Source organism: Myotis myotis, unplaced genomic scaffold (genome assembly GCF_014108235.1).
Source record: "Myotis myotis isolate mMyoMyo1 unplaced genomic scaffold, mMyoMyo1.p scaffold_m19_p_43, whole genome shotgun sequence".
NCBI classification, from domain to species: domain Eukaryota; kingdom Metazoa; phylum Chordata; class Mammalia; order Chiroptera; family Vespertilionidae; genus Myotis; species Myotis myotis.
This window is the reverse complement of record NW_023416350.1, coordinates 1,180,935-1,198,879: the sequence shown is the minus strand read 5'-3', so window position 1 is coordinate 1,198,879 and position 17,945 is coordinate 1,180,935. Positions and strand designations below refer to the sequence as shown.

At 51.7% G+C, this 17,945-nt stretch overlaps 1 protein-coding gene across 10 annotated transcripts in view; it reads left to right on the top strand.

The window, feature by feature from the left end:
• The first annotated feature begins 470 nt into the window (after positions 1 to 470).
• Positions 471 to 17,945, top strand: part of BCL2L11 (BCL2 like 11) — a 43,533-nt gene continuing 26,058 nt past the window's right edge. For 2 of the 10 annotated variants that reach the window (XR_004967223.1, XR_004967224.1), the window contains exons 1-2: positions 1,896 to 2,250; positions 3,052 to 3,446. Coding sequence is in view for 8 of the 10 variants with exons in the window: in XM_036306797.1 (XP_036162690.1) it covers positions 1,988 to 2,250; positions 3,052 to 3,446; positions 7,786 to 7,928 (801 nt within the window). In the remaining 2 variants the exon portion in view is untranslated. Of the gene's footprint in view, positions 708 to 1,893; positions 2,251 to 3,051; positions 3,447 to 7,785; positions 11,167 to 17,945 lie in introns of those variants that run through there. The other 8 variants (XM_036306799.1, XM_036306798.1, XM_036306797.1 and 5 more) reach the window with 8 other exon arrangements.

Sequence of the window (17,945 nt, the reverse complement as noted above, 5' to 3'; positions counted from 1 at the left end):
GTTTTAGGGTCCAACCCATCCTCGCGCCCGCCCCAGAGCGGCTAAGAGAAACTCCAGCAGCGAGTCCAGGGCTCTGGGCCGCCTCTTGAGACTCCGCGGGCTGCAGCAAGCGGCCCGGAGGGCTCACTGTGCCAGGAGCGCCCCCTCTGTTCCACGCGCACAGCGCGGCCGCCACCGGGCGGGAGAGAGTCGAAGAAGCACTTGGGGTGGGGGGAAGGGTGCACTCCCGGCGGCCTGCAGCCTGAGTCACTCGGCAAACACTCTCCCGGCTGGGTCTGGGCGGGCGGCGCGCGCAGCGGGAACCGGCCAGCGGCCCCGCCTTTACCTGCCCGGCTGGCGCCCCCGGGTACGCAGCGCCAGGGGGTGGGACGACAGGGCGGAGCGGGGCGGGCCTTGGCGGGGGCGGGGCCCACAGTGATTGGGCGCGGGTGCAAGGCCGCGAGCGCGGAGCTGGGCTGCACAAACGCGCAGGTTTCACTTCGCTCCGCGCCGCCTCCAGGTCTTGAGCTCCTCTGACCGCTCCGATCCGTATCGCCGCTACCGCTGCCGCCGGGTCCTCTCAGACGTCTGGCGCGCCCTGCCCACTGAGGCCAGCATTGCCTGGGGCTGTTCGGTTCACCCCGTCCCCGCCGCCACAAACTCAGCGCCTTCCCCTGGCCCGCGCCCCCCCAATGTCTGACTCTGACTCTCGGACTGAGAAACGCAAGGTAAATACCTCCGGATTCCCGGGCGGGGGCGGGACGCGTGGATGACGGGCGCCGGAGCCACACGTTTCACCTCCTACCCGCTTCCCGCGCACGTGTTGGCCGAGACACACGCCCAGTCCCGCCTGTAGCCCGGCGGGAAGTGGCGATCGGAGCGGGTCGGGTCCTCTCCCAAGGCAGGTTCACATTTTGGGGAGATGTTGTCCTCCAGGAGTCTGCTAGTGCTTAGTGGAACTATGGACCCGACCGTGATGCGGCGCGCGCGGTGGTGCAGCGTCTTGGGCCGCTGGAGAAGCAGCGCGCGTTCCCCGCGCCGGCCCGGGAACCGAGGCCGCTGCGCCGTGTGAGCTGAGCGCCCGGCCGGGAAGTCGCGGGTCGAGCGATAGGAGCCGGTCTTTGGTGTGCGGCTCGATGCCGGGGATTTGCAGAGCTGTGCTGGGGACTAATTGATGAGATTCGGCTTTTCTTGTGCACATCAGGCCGAGGGTTCGGGGCAGCCGCCGCGTTCACGCTCTCGGACGCATTCGGGTCCCTGTCCCGTCTGCGATCGCTCTGCAGACCTGCCAGGCTCCCGAGCCAAGGACAGCGAGAGACCAAGACCTCCTCCTCCTCCACCACCGGGGCCACACGGTGGACGAGCGCGGGCAGCAAACCTGCTCCGTCCGTGGGGCCGGTCGGGTAGTCTTAGCGACTCGGGCGTGCCCAAGCGCAGCCCGACTCTTCGCGGTGCTGCTAGAGGTGCCCTGCCCTCGGGCTGGCCACTAGGATTTGGTGCTTGACCACGGCTCTCGGGGTGGAAGAGGGAGGAAGTTGGAAAGGATGAGTGCAGCGGCGGGGGAGGGGACGGACCTGAGCGGGGGCGGGGGGAGGCGGCGGCCAGCGGCGAGGACCAGAGTCGGAGGACTGCCTGCGGCTCTTGCTTTGTCTCCTAGGACCTAGGTGGCCGGCTCCTCTGGACGGCGGGAGCCGCTGAGGCGCGCGCGGCGTTGGAACGGGCAGAGGGGTAGGCCGGGTAGCCGGTCCGCAGGGGACCAGAGTCCTGGGAGCCATCGTCCCCGCCGTGGCCCGCGCCGCGCGCGGAGGCGAATTTGTCAACAATCGCTTGGCCTCTGGCGGCCTAGCCGGTAGGCGCCGCCCCTACCGGGGCTGGCGATTGGCTGGGGCCCGGAGCGTGCGCGCGCGGGCCAATTGGGGGCGCGGGCACCGGCGCCAGCGGCGCGGGGAGGCGGCAGAGCCGGCGGCGGCGGGCGCAGTGCGCGAGGGGAGGAGCGGCCGAGGGGAGGATGTTCCCGGCGGCGGCGGCCGGGGCGGTGCGGGACAGAGGCACGGCGCGTGGAACCCTGGGCGGCCCAGCGGATCGCGGCAGTGGGCACGCGGCCAGCTGCGGGCTCTGCGCCGCCCCGCGGCCTCTGAGCGCGGGTCCCTGGCTTTGTCTGGTGCGCCGCCTTCGCGGTGACGGTCTGGGGGCTCCGGGTCGGCGAAGGGTGCGCGCACGACGCCGCGGGGCCCGGGCCCGGACGCGACGCTCGGCAGGGAAGGGTCGGACGTGAGTTTTAGCTTGCTCGTGGGGAGAGGGAGGATCTAAGGGTGAAGGAGCCGCGCGCCCCGGGTCGCCTAGGGCGCGGGGTTACTGTTAACTTGTCGGGGCGTCCGGGGCCAGCTTCGGGGACCCCCTATTTGGAGGTGCTCACCTAACAGTGCGGGTGGACTTGCGGAAAGTTTTGCCGGGTGGGTGCGTTGCGCTGCCCCCGCGGGAAGGACCTCGGACGGGCGGGCGGGAGCGGAGCGGGCCGAGCGGCTCAGAGTTACAAACTCTATTGTGACGCACTTACTACGACGGACGGCCCTTGCCAAAGCTCCCCAGACTTGCTGCCCTCAGCACTTTCGGCAGAACAATGGGGCCAGAGCGGGGAGCGCGGCCAGCCGGCTGCAGTTGCTGCCTCTGCGCGCACTTCTGTGCCCCAAGCGCAGGGTCTAGTCCTGGGAACCAAGGAATCAGAGTCCCCGGGAGGTTCTGGCTTAGTCCAGTGGGCTCTGAGCAGAGCCCTGTGAATAGGCTTCAGACCCGCTGCCTCCCCCAAAGCTTGAATCTGTGTTCCAGCACCAGCCCCGCATAGACGTTGTCAGTGTGTTTTGTTTGGTGGCAGGAAGGTTAATGCCCCCAACACAAATAATAACGCCTTTGTTATTTTACGTGTTTTTATTCTTATCTGGAAGATAGGCAGAGAAATATACTTACTGTTGAAGTATTTCTTAATTTCTAAGGAGTACATGAAAATTAGCTAATTTAGTTATTTTGTTGTGATGATTTTGCTTAAGGTAATCTTAGTTTTTATTTTACTTGCAGAAAAAAAGACCAAATGGCCAAGCAACCTTCTGATGTAAGTTCTGAGTGTGACAGAGAAGGTGGACAATTACAGCCCACGGAGAGGCCTCCTCAGCTCAGGCCTGGGGCCCCCAGCTCTGTACAGATAGAGCCACAAGGTAATCCTGAAGGCGAAGGGGACCGCTGCCCCCACGGCAGCCCTCAGGGCCCGCTGGCCCCACCGGCCAGCCCTGGGCCTTTTGCTACCAGATCCCCGCTTTTCATCTTTGTGAGAAGATCCTCCCTGCTGTCTCGATCCTCCAGTGGGTATTTCTCTTTTGACACAGACAGGAGCCCAGCACCCATGAGTTGTGACAAATCAACACAAACCCCGAGTCCTCCTTGCCAGGCCTTCAACCATTATCTCAATGCAATGGGTAAGCAGTTCTGGGGAAGGGCAGTGGACTTGTGGCTGTTTGACTATCTACTGAGAGGCTGAGTGTGGCATTTACAGCCCGTTTTAGAATCACTGACTTATTCCATATCTTGATAGGAATGGAGGAGGTGTCAGGACATCACACCAGCGTTTAAAAAAATACCACCAGGTTTGGTGGCAGCAAGAGGTTGAGGTCCAAGCATCAGCTTATTGGGCAGCAAAGCTGGAGTCCTTTTGCTGCTGTCACCGTGTGACATGGCGAGTTCTCGTCACTAAGATTTACTTATTAATGACATTCCACTTGGGAAGGACTCAAGCCAGTTACAGCAGGGAGCGTAACATAGCCAGAGGTGTGAAGAGATGAAACAAACTGACCTATAGTCAGTGCCAGCACAGAGCCATGAACGTGCTGTTTTCTGTTCAGATTCTTCTTTGCGTTTATTTTGTTGGCTCAGAGAGTTTTAACGTGGTCCTGGTGAGATTCGATTATGGGTTTTTATTTTCAGGGATGAAAGGCAGTTTTAGGGTCTGAACCAGGAGTGGCAATCAGTGCTGAGAAACAGCTGGCAGTACCAGCGGCGAGGAAGCTGACCTGGTGGGATTAGGGTAAACTGGAGAGCCTTTCCCCTCCCCCCCCCCACTTGTGGCCCTGGGGGGGTGTGGTCTTGGTGGGCTTTCTTGTAAGATAATGCAAGGATTCAGATTTGATGTCAAATGTCCTGATGTTTAGACATTGGCAGCTATAAGCTTGATTAGACCCTTCACCCTTGGCCTGTGGCTTTGAGTCCAGGCAGCAAGGGCGTGGTGAGTGTGTGGGTTCAAATCGCTGTCCCCCACTGATGGGAAAGGCTCGTTCCTTCATCAGGGTTCAGCTGGTTCTCCTTTCCGTCTGCTCCAGATTAGTCCTTCCTGCTTTGACCAGATACGAGCAGGTTGGCAGCGTTTATCGATTAAGAAATTGAGTATTGATTCTATTGAAACATAAGTGACACAAAGTCACCAGAGGAGATTCTTAACTGCTAGAGGACAGTGACAAATCTGGATTTGCAAATTCTGTTGGTCTCGGTCTTCATAACCTTCAGGGAGGTGAGAACTGTGTAGGTCTGTCCCCATGTCACAGGGAGAGAAAGACCCTCTAGGCTTAGAGGGTTGGCCACTTGTCAGAGGATGTGCACCCTGGGGGCGTGGCAGGCACAAGTCACAAAACCAGCAACAGCTACATTTGCCTGCATGTCTCGTGCTAACGCTGAGTGATACAGTCGGCCCTCTGTATCCACGGGCTTCATATGCAGGGAGGAGTCACCAACTGTAGATGGAAAGTATTTGGGGGGCTGAGCCGGGAGAAAAACTTAGCAGGTTCCCAGAAGCAAAACTCGAATTTGCCATCTGTGCCGAACGTGGCTCTGAATCCGTGCGCATGAAGCGATGCACAGGCATGCCTCGCTGTCACCTGCTTGCGAATACTGGAGCGTGCATGGGTTTTGGTGTCCACGGGAGTCCTGAGACCAATCCCCCAGGGCACCACGCGACCACCGTGCCTTATTAGGACCCCTCCTCAGGAGAAGGAGCCAGAGATTTTATTACTGCTGTGCCTTTCGTTATTGCTGTTGGTACGGCTCCTGAACTCATTTCAACCTTAGAAGTTCTTGGTGCTTGCAAATGTGTTTCTGCCCATGAAAATAATCCTGAGTACATGAGCCCACAGCTTTCTTGCTCACTAAGTGAATTCACAGGGCTCAGTGGAGTGTGTGTTTAACAACCTATGGGTTTAAGGAGCCTCCAGAAGCTGTTACAGTGTTTCACTGCAGACCAAACCAGTCTCTGCAGGTGGTGGCTTCATGCGCAGGAATAGTTCCTTCTCCCTGTTAACCGGGTATGGGCCAGTTAGTGTACTTTTTAGTGTAAGGGTGGCATGATGGCTTTTTGGGTGACATATTCTTTAGCAAGCTAGTGACAAGGTATTCGCACCGTTACTTGAGGTGACAGATGGAGGGCCTTATAGATCACAATCTCAGTTATTAAGCAAACTTGTGGTTACACCTGGAAGTACAGTGATGGATCCTGAGGTGTAATTTCATAGTAACGACACTTCAGTAGATGGGTGTGGCGACAGAATGCATGGGATTAAATGATGAGTTATAAAGAGTTTGTCTGAAGTTAACATACCAAGGTAAGTTTTCAGGATTAGTTTTTGGGAGATTAGCTGAGGAGGGGGCTGAGCGGGGGTGGGGAGCTCTGGGGGTGGGTAGGAGAAGAGGGCAGTGAGATAGGAGGGTCCGTCCCGTGGAATCACATCTTTGTGGTCCAGAACGTTTTCCTGGATGTTGGTGAAATAGTTCGGTTCCTGAAGGCCACTGACATTTGCTGAGTTGGTAGACTTGGTTCTTTTCTTTAGGGCCATAGTCACTGTTCCTTACTCAACCACATCCATTAAGATTGTCAATGAAGCTTTTGATAATGTATTGCAAAATACGTTTTTCACAAAGACGCCTTTGTGGTCATTTTCCACCAGCGGGGCACGAATGTGAGGTTATGGGAGGGCTCTCCTTAGCCAGGGGCACCCATGTCCGTAGATGGTTTTTGCTCAGAGACACGGGGTGGAGGACAGCGTATATTAGTGTTGTTCCTGCATCTTGTTCTACTGAGAAAGTGCCTTCCGTGTGGGACGCACAGCAGCTAGCAACACCTTCACGTTTTCCTCCACATCTCCGAGTCGTTTTCTGACGCTACGTTCACAGAATATCTGTGGGAGATCACTTTTCACTTGACCAAGTTTTAGCCTCCTTTCACCCCGGGAGGACAAAGTGCCAGATGCTCTCTCGGGGAAGAATGATGATTTTAATCAAAGCCGCTGGCGGCTGCTGGTGGCTGAGTGCCTTTCCTGTTGCGCACACTTTCACCAGATGTGTTTCACACACATCGTGCACTCAGTGCTGTCCGGAGTCACGCTTTGAAGGTGTAGTCAGTACTGTGGAAAGTCCGAGTTGAGAAAGGTGAGGATAGGGGTGAAAGCTAGTGCTTCACTCCCACGTGTCACTTGGGTAAATGACTTCACATTCACACTCCTCCCCGGCACATTGGAGCTGTGTTCTCTGTGTCCTTCAGGGTCCTGCTCGCGCCCCTCTCTCGGTGTGTGAGCTCTGAGGCGAGGAGGCACGATGTTCTGCAGGTCCTGAGGGCCTGGCAGAGGGAGGCAGATGCTCAGGAGACGTTCAGAGGCCTTCAGGCTTTGCCTATAGCCACCAAAGAGCTTCCTGAGCGCAGTCACCTGTCCAAGGAAAAGACCCTCCAGATATGTAGCGGCGACAGGGAAGGTCTAGCTCAGCACAGGCTTGGCAGGGAGCCCGGGTGGCATTGAACCTTTGAACCTTCAGGCGGGACTAGTCCCCATCAGATGTACTGTCAGTGTCAGTTCACGTGGGAATTTCAGGCTTATACGTGAACAAGAGGGTGAAATAATAGCCCCAGTCATTTTCATACTAATATATGTTGAGATATTTTGGATACAATGGATAAAATGTAAAAAAAAAAAAAAAAAAGTCATTGGGGTAAAAAATCTCATAAAATTTATCATCTTAACCTTTTCTAAGTGTACAGTTCGGTAGTGTTAAAAGTAAATTCACACTGTTGTACAACCAATTCCCAAAACTTACTCATCTTGTAAACTGAAACGATGCCCATTAAACAGTTACTCCCCACTTCCCACTCCCCCCAGTTCTTGGCAGCCTGCGTTTTATCGGTGTCTGATTTTGACTCTTCTAGGTTCCTCTATTAAATGGGATCCTGCAGAATTTGTCCTTTTGTAGCTGGTTTATTTTACTCAGCATAATGCCCTCGGGGTCACCCGTTTTGCAGCTGTCAGAATTCCCTTCCTTTAAGGCTGGATGGCGTGTGGAGACCACAGTTTCTTCAGCCGTCCATCCGTCGCCAGACGTTTGGGTTGGTTCCCTCTCTTGACTGTCATGAATAATGTCATTAAGAGCAAAGGTGTGCAAATGTCTCTTCGAGATCCTGCACTCACTTCTCTTGGGCATGTTCCCAGTGGGATTGCTGGGTCATAGGCTAGTTCTGGTTTGTGTTTTTGAGGAATGTGGCTGCACCGTTTTACATTCCCGCCAGCGGTGCACAGGGTTCCAGTTCTTCCACGTCCTCACCAGCATTGGTTATTTTGGGCTTTTTGACATAGCCATCCCGATGGATGTGAGGTGGTATCTCATTATGGCTTTGATTTGTGTTTCCCAAGAATTAGTGATGTTGAGTATCTTTTCATGTGTTTGTTGGCCATTCAGTAAAAATGTACTTTTGATGTTAATCTGACGTGTTTCTTTTTACTTTTTAAGCATGGCTACTAGCGGGCCCTGCAGACGGAGGAGCCGGCCTCTGCCGTGGTGCTTTAGCAGCCGGACCTGACTCTTCCCACTCACATCACAGCATTTCCATGAAACTTCCTCCTCTGGTGACTTTTGTTGACTTAGGAGAGTGAAAGTATTTAACCTCATTTTATAAACATCTTAAGTATTCATAAGCATAGGAGTATGCATTTCATTTTACCTCTTTAAACCCATGGTACATGCAGGCTTTGAAAAGGTGGAAGGTGGGATGGTTTGGTTCCTTGGGCCCCTCAGGGCCACCCTGGAGCCTGGGATAGTCTGCTTTGTGAAAGCTCAGATCCTGCCTTCACTAGTGTAGACCCTTTGTAGGTCCCGAAGGGGATAGAAAGTGACGAAAGTTTTCTTTACTGGTTCCAAATAAAATTTAGTGATTGATAACTGTCTAGACAGTTTATATCTTTTTTAAAAACGCCCTTTATTTTGAGATAATTATAGATTCACATGCACTTGTAAAATACAATGCAGCGCGCCTGTGTAACTTCTACCCAATTTCCCATCATGACAGTGCCTTGCATAGCATGTAGTGTCCACAGCCCGTAAATGGCATTGGGAGAATCCAGCTACCTTATTCCGATTTTACCAGTTCCACGTGGCAGTGGGTGTGTATTAACTTCAGTGTGATTTGTCACCCGCATGGGCCTGTGTCACCACTGCCACGATCAAGATCCTGAGTGGCTTCATCCCAAGCCTACTCTTGGGCTTTTATAGCCACAGCTTCCTCCCTCCCGGTCCCTGAGCGCTGACAAACACTGATCTGTTTTACTTATCTACCGTGTCATTTCACGTAGGCTGTAGAAATAGCATCACACTCTACGTGAGCTTGTGGGTTTGGCTATTGTTACTCGGCGACATTCCTGTGATCCGCCCGAGAGCTGTGTGCCAGTGGTGGCTTGGTGGTCATAGCTGAGGGGTACCCCACAGTGTGGGTGCACCAGTATCCCTGTGGGTCTGTCAAAGACCTGTAGCTTGTCTTTCACCCTCTTCAACGAGCGAAGGTTTTACTTGCGATGCAGTCCAGTTCATCGGTTTTTCTTTTCACGGGTCATGTTTCTGGTGTGCAGTCTTCATCAAGCCCCAGGTCCCAGAGATTTTCGCCTCGTCTCTTTTACTAAAGGTTTTGTAGTTTTGCGAATGACATTTAGATCTGTGACTCACATTGAATTAATGTGTGTGTAAGGTGTGAGGTTTAGATCAGTGTTCTTTCCAGCACCGTCTTGACAAGGTTATCCACTGTCCGTCTAAATGCGTTTGTACCTTTGTCACAGTCAGTGGGCACGTCTGTGTGGGTCTGTTTCAGGATTCTGTTTTGTGGTCCTCTGCCAACACCCCACCGCCATTATTGCTGTGGTTATATGGTAGGCCATGGGAGTAGAGTGACGCCTCACTTTTTATTCAGTATTTTCCAAAATTGGTTAGCCTGTGCCCTATGCCTTCTCACGTAAATTCTTGAATAAGCTTATTTGTGCCTTTAAAACCACTGCTGGGCTTTTGATAGGAATTCTGTTAAAACCACAGATCAGTTTAGGGGCAAATGTCCATCTTTAGCATGTTACATCTTCCAATCCATACACAGACAGGTTTCTCTAAGTGTTTAGGTCTGTAGGTTTTGTAATTTTCAGCATGCAAGTCTTACACATGTTTTGTTAGATTTCATTTACTTTGGAGCAGTCCTTCATGGTATTGTATTTTTAATTTTTGTTTCCACATGTTCACTTTTCGTATATAGGAATGTAATTCATTTTTGTATGTTGATCTTGTGTCCTGCAGCCTTGCTGAACTCATTAATTCTAAAGGTTTGTTTTGTAAACTTCTTGGGCATCCTATCTTGACAGTCATGTAATCTGCAAATAAAGACAATTTTATTTCTTCCTTTCTGATCTGTGTGCATTTTATTTCTTTTTCCTGTCCATTTGCACTGTCGGGACTCGTAGTGCTGTGTTGAGTAAGAGTGGTGAGAGCAGACATCCTTGCTTTTTTCTCAGTCACAGAAGGAAAACTTCTAGTCTTTAACCATTAAGTACCTGGTTAACTATAGGAATCTTGTAGATGCTTTTTAAAAAGATGAAGTTTCTCTTTATTTCTTGATTACTGAGTTTTTTTTCATGGATGGAAAGGGTGCTAGATTTTGTAAAATGTTTATTCTGCATGAGTTGATATGGTCATATGAGTTTACTTAATGTGAGTCTTTGTTCAGGTGCATTATTACATTGATTGCTTCTCAGCATTAATTACCTTGCAAACCTGGGACAAACTCTACTTGGTCGAGGTAATTTTTTTCATACATTGTGTGTGTGTGTGTGTGTGTGTCTGTATGTGTGTGTTACTGCAGTTGAGTTGTCTCCGACTCCTGGTGACTCCACGAATGAGCGATGTCCTCGGTGTCCTAGACTTGGCAGCCCCGCCCAGCAGCTGTAGACTCACGCCTGTGGCTTTGTTAATGGAGTCTCTCCTCCTGCTGCCTTCTCTTTTTCCCAGCATTACTGTCTTTTCCAAAAAGCCTGCCTTCTCTCGATGTGCCTGAAGTAGGACAGCTTCAGCTCTGTCATACGTGCCTCCAATGACGTTTCAGGTTTAATTTGCTCTCGGACCCACTTGTCTGTCTGGTGGCCTGAGTTATTCGTAAAGCAATCCTCCAACACCATGTTTCAAATGAATCAGTTGTTTTCTATCAGCCTTCTTCCCTGACCAGCTTTTGCGTCTGTACCTATTGATTGGGGATACGAGGGTGTGGGTGGTCTTAGCCTGGACTCTAATGACACATCTTTGCCCTTGAAGATCTTTCTTAATTCTCCCATCGCTGCCCTTCTGGTCTCGGCATTCTCTTGGTTTCCTGGCTGCAATTTCTGTTTAAATGGATGACGGACATAAGGTGAGCAAAGCCTATAACAATTTCCGTCTTCGTTGTCTAGGCTGAAGGTGTGTGTTGCTTCTGTAGTCTTGGTTGTCATCTTCTTGGTGCTCAGATGCAGTCCTGCTTTGACTCTCACTTTCAATAGAAGTTGTTTTAAGTTATTATTTTTCCACCAATTTTCACTCTTCCTCTGCCTCCAGCCCCTTTCCTCCTTGCCGACTTTCTGTCTAGTAGTTCAGCCAGTTGTGAGTGCAGTGTTGAAATCACCAACTGTAAGGGTGAATTTGTCTTTTTCCTTTAAAGTCCATCAGATTTTGCTTCATGTGTTTTGAGACACTGTCTGGTGCTGAGAATTGTCCTGTCTTCCTGTTTAATTGATCCTTTTATCATTGCTGTAAAAGCCTCTTTACCTGATACTGATGTAGTCACTCCTGCTTTTTGTAAAAAATAAAAAAAAATAAAAAAAGTGTGTTAATGTTTACATGGTGTAGCTTTCTCCGTCTTTTCACTTGCAACCTACATGTGTTGTATTTGAAGTAAGGTTCTGTGGGCAGCATATTTTTACATAACTTTGTTTTATTTACTCTGCCAGTTTTGTCTTTTAAATACTGCATGTAGACCATTTACGTTTAAGGTAATTGTTGATATGTTGGGGCTTAACTCTGCCATTGTGTTATCTCTCTGTTGCTTTTGTTTCTGTGTTTCTCTGTTTCCTGTCTCTTTTTTCAAACCTTACTGTGGGTCTGAACATTTTTTAAGAGTCCATCTTGATTTGTTTATAGTGTTTTTAAATATATGGATCTCTCTAGTTTTTTAGTGGTTTTTCTAGATATTACAATAAACAGATGTAACTGACGTAATCCACTGGTGTCAGTGGTATCAACATTTTTTAACTTCAGCTGCAGTGTAGACACCTTACTTTCCTCTGGGTCCCTTCACCTGCCCCGTTTTTCAGATACAATTGTCTTAACTATTTCCACCATGTACATTAGGAAGCTCACAAGAAGTAGACTAGTTTGCTGTTACTATTCCCATTTTTCCCCATTCAGTTTTTTTTTCTGGAGTTCTAAGCCTGTTACCATTTCTGTTTAGAGGACTTCCTTGGCTCATTTTCTTTTTTTTAAATCCTCACCCGAGGATATTTTTCCATTGACTTTTAGAGAGAGTGGAAGGGAGGTGGAGAGACAGAGAAAGAGACACATCGATCGGTTGCTTTCCGCACGCGCCTGCACGGGGCCCAGGGATTGAGCCCACAACCACGGTACGTGCCCTTGGCTGGAATTGAACCTGCACCCCTTTACTCTGAGGGCCGATACTCTAACCATATGTAGGGCCCTTTGGTCATTTTTTAGTGATAGGTCTACTGGCAAAAACCCTCTTAGTTCATCTGAGAATGTCTTCATTTCCCTTATGTTTTAGAGGACATTTTCATTTTTTTAGTTTCCAGAAATTCAATTATGATGTCTTACCCTTGATACCCTTGGGTTTATCCTTTTTGGGGTTCACTCAGCTTCTTGAATCTGCAGTTTTATGTTTTGTGCCAAGTCTGGGAAGTTTTTAGCCATTATGTCTTCGAACACTGTTTCAGTTTCTCGCTCGCTCTTTGGGGATTTTGTTGTCGTCGGTTATACCAGGTCCCTAGACTGTGTTTTTCCATTGTGTTTTCTCTCTGTTCTGATAGTAAATTCTGTCAGTTTGCTCTCATGTCTACCGATGCCTGTCCTTTGTCACTTTTGCTCTGTTACTGAGCCCGTCCAGTGAGGTTTTTTTAATTGTATTTTTCAGTTCTAAATGTTTAGCCTGCTTCTGCCAGGTGAGGCGGAAGTTCACATTCCCCGCCTCTGCCTCACTGGTCCGTCGTTGCACTGCTCCGTTGTGTCTGCCTGGGGCTTACACTCAGCTCCCCAGCCCCTGTTAAATCCTGCTGGGGGGAAACAGGAGTGGGGGGGGGAGACTTGCTGCCTTGTTTCTATGGGAGTTCAGCTCCCCTATGCTTTCTGTTTACACCAGGGTGGGGGCAGCTGCATGCCAGTCAGCCCTGCCTCCCACCACCCTGCTCCCCACCCATGCTGGGTGGGAGTTCTCCATCTCCTTCATGCTGGTGGGGGTGGAGGCTCAGGGCCCCCACCCCCCACCCCCCATCCCCTAATGCCACCCTGGAAGGGGAATCAGGCGGCACTGCTTCCGTGGTCGGGGAGGGTAGCAGAGTGTGGAGATGAGCAGCCCCTGCAGCACTTGAGTGGCAAGGCCTGGAATCATCTCTCCTGCTTCTGCCCCTCGGCTTAGGGAGCCAGCAATGTGCCCAGCCTGCCGATACCCCACCCCGTGATGGCATCAGCACCAGCACCAGCACCAGCACTGCACTGGGCAGGGCACGACTGAAAAATCCACTCCAACCCCACCAACCTGAAACCACAGGTGCGGGCTTGGGCTGGAGTCAGGCAGGTGTGGCCAGGCCCCTTCCCCGTCCTTCAGCTGGAAGAAGAGGCTGTTCCTGGGGCTTTGTCTCTCGGTGCCCTTTGGGGCCCCGGTGAGGCCTCCGCGGTGCTGCAGGGCCCTGGGTGTGGGGGCAGTGAAACAGGACTGCAGCCCTCCGTGCTCTTTCCCTGTCAGTGTTTGCTTGTTGTGTTGTGTCCAGGGCTTTTAGTACTAAAGGGAGGTCCTGGGGGCCCGAATGGAACTAGAAATCTCTCTCTTCTTGTAACTGAGTGGCAGTGATGGGCTGTGGCTGCAAAGTGCTCAGAATTTTAAAAATCACCTCTTTCACCCTCTTTTTACTTTGTAGAATTATAGACTCAGCATTGGAAAGAGATGTAGCCGTAACCCTAGCCACTCTTTGCAAATAATAACTGCAGTGTCTGTCGTGGTGACCCCCATGTGTGGCCCTGGAGCTGTGCCCATGGGCTGTGCACCGTGCTGCTCGCAAACATAGGTCCTCAAAACGTCGCGGTAGCTCAAGTCCGATGCCACGTGCTACAGGGCATCTTATTAAGAGAATAGTAAGCCCCGTGGCGCTCCATGTTTGGACTGTATGGCAGGAAAAAGAGATTACTCATCCCTGGATGTGTTTTATATGTTGGGGGGTGTGGGTTAGATTTGGAGGTAGGCGTGCACTGTGATTGCCTGCTCCTGACTGCCTTGCAAACCACGGAGGTGGAGCTCTTGCCAGGGCCAGTCTCCTCTCGGCCCTGGTGTCTGCTTACCCTGCCTGTGCCGGGAGGGGACTCCCTGTGGACCACCCCCCTCCCTGCCCCTGAGTCACCCCCACACCAGTCTCCATTCCTTCTTTGCTAAGGTCAGCCTCGGTTTCTAACAGTCGTTACGTGACAATTCCCAGCCTCTCTCACCTCTGGTCACTGTCCTCAGTTGTTTGCTTCTCCGTGGCTGGGACCTGTGCTCGGCATGTGGCCCAAGACTGCTTTCCCTCCCTGCAGAGGTCTTGTTGACACAGACCTAACCTCTGTCTTAAAGACCGGCACTTGGTCCGGTGCTGTGCTGGGTGCAGGCTGTAGGCACAGAGCTATCCACTGGCTCTCAGGCCCTGCTCTGCAGACACTGCAGTGCACCTGACCTTCCTTGGCCGAAACTGCAGAAAAGAGCTCATCACGGCATCGCTTATCCCAGCCAAACAGCTGGGACAGCCTTACTGGTCTGAGAACATCCCTAAGTCGCTCTTCCTCTGAGGAAGGGTAGTGCCATGTTAATGGTGTTTACGAGCACAGTGACATGCGGAACTGCTCCTGGCATAATGTTAAGTTGGAAAGCTTACACATTTGTTGATGATATTCTTGGTCTTAGTCCTCTGGTGCTGTAACAGAAATACCACACTGGGGGCTTACACAGCATTTTTATCTCAGGGTTCTGGAAGCTTGGAGTCTGAGATTGGGTGCCCGTGTGGCTGGGTTCTGGTGGCCGCCACCTTCTCCCTGTGTTCTCACAGTTTCAAGTTTTTCAGGCATAACAAAAAGCTTAGGAGGAAACGATATCAAGTGTTAATAGTGAATGGTTTTGCATCCAAGTTACAGGTGTTTTTTTTCTTCGTGTACCTTTTTGTATTTGCAAAGTCATCATTAGTATTTATAATGAAACAAATATAACAAGTGTATCCTTTAAATGCTGCTCTCCATTAATCTTTACTCTGGGCATGCCCAGCAGTGTCAGCGTGGCACCTTGCTTATTTGTGTGGTTCACTGCCACGGCCTTTATGTTGGCAAAGATTTCATCCAGGTGAGGTCGAGCTCTCGGAATTGCTGTGGCTGGATGTTAGTCCCCTAATCTACTCTTTGGGACCTGCTTTTTATCGTAGCAAAATGAGTATTTTGTTGTGAAACACCTCCATTTGATGGGGTCCCAGCTGGATTCTGCCCCCGGGACCTCGGCTGCCTTCTCTGCAGGGTCGGGATGGGACCCTGGCCGTCCCTCCGGCCGCCGAGCCACGTGGGCAGACCTGCGAGTCTCTGAGCTTCCGTGTCCTCGTCTATCAAGTGAGGACGGAAGTGTTCACCTCCGAGGTCACCGGGAGCTTTCGCGTACACTGATGGAAAGAAGGCACCTGGGAGACCTCGGTCACACATTTCTCCTTGCGCCTCGTGACCTGTCCCACCCAGGAGGGTCAGTGCCTTGGCAGTGATGACATGCTCTCCTTACCACAGCAAGGAGTACAGAAGCTCGCAGGGAAGGCAGTTCGTCTGGAAATGCTACCATAATTCTAACCCCCATGTCCCCAGACAAGCAAGCAAGAAGGAAAGGAAGTCTTTTCTAGAAACTGGCCTGGTGGGGGAAAAGGGGGTCCCAGCGACCCTTAACCTGCCAGTGAATCAAATGTCACCCTGAGCAGAACCCTGCTTCAGTGGGAAATTTGGGGCCATGGAGCAACACCTGGAAATGCGAGCCCTGGAACACGTGGAACACCTGTGGAACGCCGCCCACGTGACGTGGCAGAAACTCCACTCTAGAGTCAAGATGTGTATTTGGAGAAGGTCTGGAGACAAGACACAGGCTCAACTACTTTTTCCTGCAATCAAAAGGGTGCAGCTGTCTTCACCATTGAGGCAGATGGTTGCTTGTTGATTGCACGTTAGAAACACTCTTTGCTTGAATACAATCAGGAGTTTAAAACAGCTTTTCTCTGAGAGCGTTCCACTCCTGTGGCCATCATTCATTTCATTTGTGGCGTTTGCTTCTGAGTGAGTTCATCGGAACCCTTCGGGACTTGTCCTCACAGGCTGCAGTGTGTCGGACTGATAGCAGCTGTCAGTGCTGATGACACATCCCTGGTGGACAAGTTCAGCCCCATTTGGACTAACGTTGAAAAGGTTACAAGGGTTTTAAGTGTTTGCTTAGCATGAGTTGGTGGCCCCCGAGTCCTGTGGGAGCCCAGGTTCATTCTGTTTCCTCTGTTCTCTACCTTGGACCGGATGCGTGGTTTGACCGTGATGGGAGGGCCAGCCCTGAGCAGGGGCTGGTGGTGAGGGTCAGCACATCTCCCTCTCACCTCTGCACTCACAGCAGGCACAGGCCAGTCGACTCCATGGGTTGTAGCTGCAGACCTGAGCGTGGGGACTTTGTGTCATTGTCTGAGCGAGAAAACGGAATCTGGTTTGTGTTGTGGGCTTCACCCTGGCCTCGGGCGCCCTGCGCCGTCCAGATGCTCCATCTCGGGCTTTGCTGCCCTTCCCCAGGAAGCGAGAATTTTAAAAAGTGGAATGAGCCATGTCAGTCCAAGAGGGTGTGTGTGTGAAAACAGATCGTTTCTACACCCTTGTCAACTGAGTTCCCTGGACCTTTCCCCCAAAAAACATGTCACATTTCTGGACCAGAACATGCTTCCCATTCCGATTCCTAAAACAATTTATAGACTTAATGAGTAACCTGAGATACTTGAAGACGCTTGCTTACGCGGGTGGGACCTATTTTTCTCCCAGGAACGTGCGTGTGCAGAGGTGTTTAGTGCAGCCAAGCTCGACAGCCTCAATTTTTTTGAGTTATTTCTCTATGGAATGAGAGTGTGGCAGAAAAAAACCCAAAAGGTTTCTTGTTTGTTTTTCAGTCCCTTGAGAAATCTCTTCACACAAAGTATGAACTCTGGACATACAGTATGTTAGGATATGCATTATGTTAAAATACGTTTTAACAAACCTCACTTTTACTTTCACCTGAGCTAGTCAAACAACTGGCCAACTTCAGAATGGTGTGTGGTATAGCAGGAGCACAAAGGTGTGTAGATGTCAGGAGCGTTCAGGCAATATTTGATGCGGTGTCTGCGTGCCCACAGTTGCCTTTCTGGTCGCTGGATTTTACCATGTGTTCAGCTGGAGCTTAGAGGTGTGTTCTCTGTAAGGAAAGCCTGGCACACAGTCCGCGAGCTGTTTTCTCTCCAGTCCTTTTCCTGATGGCATAGTGTGATTGTGGCAGTGGAAAGTTCCAGCAGGCGACCCGGCCAAGTCTTGGTCCCTCCAGTGACCCGTTACAGCCCTGGGTGCAAGTCCCTCCACCCGGCTGGAGACCAGTGTCCTGCTCTGATAGAGGAGCGGGTGGGCACCGGAGGGGGTTGGGTGTGGGTTACTGGAGGGGGCTGGGGGCTTGCACCGAATTAGAACAGCCCTGTATCATCTGTATCGCACAGTGGCTGCGCGGTCCACGTCATCCAGTATGGGTGGGGCCAGCAGCCCTGTCTTCCCTGGAGGGGCCTCGGGGAGGAGGAGGAATGTGTGGACCTGAACAGATCGAAGACCCTCGAAGCCAGCCGTCTGGAGAGGCTCCTGCACATCTCAGGCTCCTGCTGCGCTATTGGGGCCGTAGCCGCACCTTTCCTGTGTGGGGCACCCAGCACAGCCGCCGACAAGGCTTCTGTTCTGTGGTTTGCAGACGGGGCCTAGGACCCTCGCTGGGGATTGCCCTTGCGCAGAGGTTAGCGGTGGCCTGAGTGGTTAGGACAGGCTGGTCGTTGGGTGGAGCGACGGCTCATGCCGCCTTTGTGACCAAGCCTTCAAGCCTCCACTGCACGCTCAGTCGCTTTGCTGGCTGCAGCCTTCATCTCTCTCCCTCGGACGCAGTGCGTGGCCTTCTTTTCAGGGCCGTCTCTACAAAAGGCTGTGGGCTTGTGTTCGCCTGTGTCTCTCAGAGGCGGCCTCCACGCGTTCAGCATAAATGCGTTCAGTCAGGATGCATGAGTTTTGCCAGTTTTCTAGGGAGGAGTCAGCCAGCCCAACTGTGACAGACATATGCTTTGAGGACCAATATTTAAACCATTAAATGT